Source organism: Tupaia chinensis, unplaced genomic scaffold (assembly GCF_000334495.1).
Source record: "Tupaia chinensis unplaced genomic scaffold, TupChi_1.0 Scaffold144741_1, whole genome shotgun sequence".
Taxonomy (NCBI): domain Eukaryota; kingdom Metazoa; phylum Chordata; class Mammalia; order Scandentia; family Tupaiidae; genus Tupaia; species Tupaia belangeri.
The window spans coordinates 750,185-752,042 of NW_006204601.1; the positions used below are offsets into that span (position 1 = coordinate 750,185).

Consider the following 1,858-nt stretch of genomic DNA (forward strand, 5'->3'; position numbering starts at 1 on the left):
CAGTCCCCGCCCCTCGGCCCCCAGCCTCCTTCCTCCGAGCATTCCCTCCCGGTGCGCCCCGCTCGCACCCCGCAGCTCTGCATCCTCCGAGCCCGCCCTCAGAGCTCCGGGGTTTCGCCCCTGCTTCGCCCACCCGCGCTCCTTGTTCGTCCCACAGGTTCCTTCCGAGGGCGACCTGGAGTGTGTGCCTGGCCGCCTCGGGGGTGGGGGGACGGGCGGAGCACAGCTGGAAGCGGCTTGAGGATGAGTCCCGCGGCCGGTGCGGGGGCGGGGGCTGCAGCCCGGGTACCATTCTTATGCCTCTTCGTGTCACCCGTGCTCAGCGCAGTCGGCTGGCTCCATGTTTGCGGAATGAATGAATCGTGACTCTCCTTGTCCTCTTCTGAAGGAGGACTTTTGGGCTCCACGTGCTGCAGAGCACCTTTGGGGGCCTCATGAGATAGGGATCCCTTCTACTGCAAGGTAGAAACTAAGACTCACATCTCCTCCTCCTCCCTTACTTCATTCTGTTGGCTCCCTTTGGGCTGGGGTTTGGGGATGGGTTGGGAGAGGAGGGTCTTGTAGGGCCTGCCGGTACTTGTTGAAGTTGTGTCCCAGCAGGGGACTTGAGCAAGGCCTCTTAGAAGGTCATGACTGTGGACGGGGATGCTGCAGAGGGGCGCACCCACCGTCAGCCAGGAGACACTGCACCTCTGAAGCCAGCCGGGCAGAGCCGACCTGAGAGTGGATTCTGATCCACAAGTTACTTACTGAGCCCCTCCAAGCCTCGGTTTCTTCATCAGTAAAATGGGAAAACGAGTATTTGTTTCTTGGGACTTTGTGCAGATTAAGAAGAAATGTCAGATGAGATCATCCAGCAGAACGCCTGACATATTGGGGTCACTCAGCAAGTCTTAGTTTTATTTCCTTCCTCTCCTCTCTTCTCTGTTGCCAACACAGTAGATGTGTGATTACTGTTCGTTGAATGAATATGCTTGATGGAGCTTCAGCACCAACCCCTCCACCCCCCTTTTCCCCAGAATCTGCGGGGAGAGCTGGGGACCTGACAGGCTCAGGCATGCCACTGCTCTCCGAGGACTCGGGTGAGTACTCTTCCCCTTCTCCTCCCTCCCTGGCTGGGCCTGCCACGCCAGTAGGACTAGAGCCTGTCTCTCAGCCCCGGGCTGGCAAGAAGCCAGCTGCTGCCAGCCTTGGCTCTCTGAAGCTGCCCTGCCTCCGGGCTCCGGCAGTGAGCCTGGGGAGAGAATGTCCTCATGGCAGGGGCAAAGTGTTGGAGGACCCAGGTGGCGTCCCGGGGCAGGAGTGCCCCCTGTATTTGTTAGACTTTGCTTTTCTTATGGTCTCTCCAGGTTTGCACGAAACCCTGGCACTGCTGACCTCTCAGCTCAGACCTGACTCCAACCACAAAGAGGAGATGGGCTTCCTGCGGGATGTTTTCAGTGAAAAAAGCCTCAGTTACTTAATGAAGGTGGTGACCCATTTCATCCCGCCCGGCTGCATAGTTCTCTGTGGCCCTTAGAGGTCATCCTACCCCAGGAAAGTCTTCACCAGTCTGCTAGGCAGGGTTTTCTCTTATCCTGCCCTGTTAATGACCCCAGGGGTCCCCAGAGCTGTGGGAGGGACATGAGTTGCCCAGGGTGCACCTGAAACTGGCTGTCTTTGCAGATTCACGAGAAGCTTCGCTATTACGAAAGGCAAAGTCCGACCCCAGTTCTGCATAGCGCCGTGGCCCTCGCTGAGGATGTAAGCCCCAGATTTTGCCTTATGGTGTCACTCCACTCCCCACCCTGTAGGACCCCTTCATCTTGCCTCATTGCCATTGCTTAGCCTGGAGACATTAGGCATTGGAGCCCAAAGG

At 57.9% G+C, this 1,858-nt stretch overlaps 1 protein-coding gene across 3 annotated transcripts in view; it reads left to right on the forward strand.

The window, feature by feature from the left end:
- The first annotated feature begins 40 nt into the window (after positions 1-40).
- The window catches only part of MPP3 (MAGUK p55 scaffold protein 3), a 33,404-nt gene continuing 31,586 nt past the window's right edge, over positions 41-1,858 (forward strand). Inside the window, exons 1-4 of one of the 3 annotated variants that reach the window (XM_006167395.3) lie at positions 41-462; positions 940-1,082; positions 1,350-1,468; positions 1,666-1,743. In XM_006167395.3, coding sequence (XP_006167457.1) covers positions 965-1,082; positions 1,350-1,468; positions 1,666-1,743 — 315 coding nt within the window. In that variant the 5' untranslated portion in view covers positions 41-462; positions 940-964. The other 2 variants (XM_014583789.2, XM_006167394.2) reach the window with 2 other exon arrangements.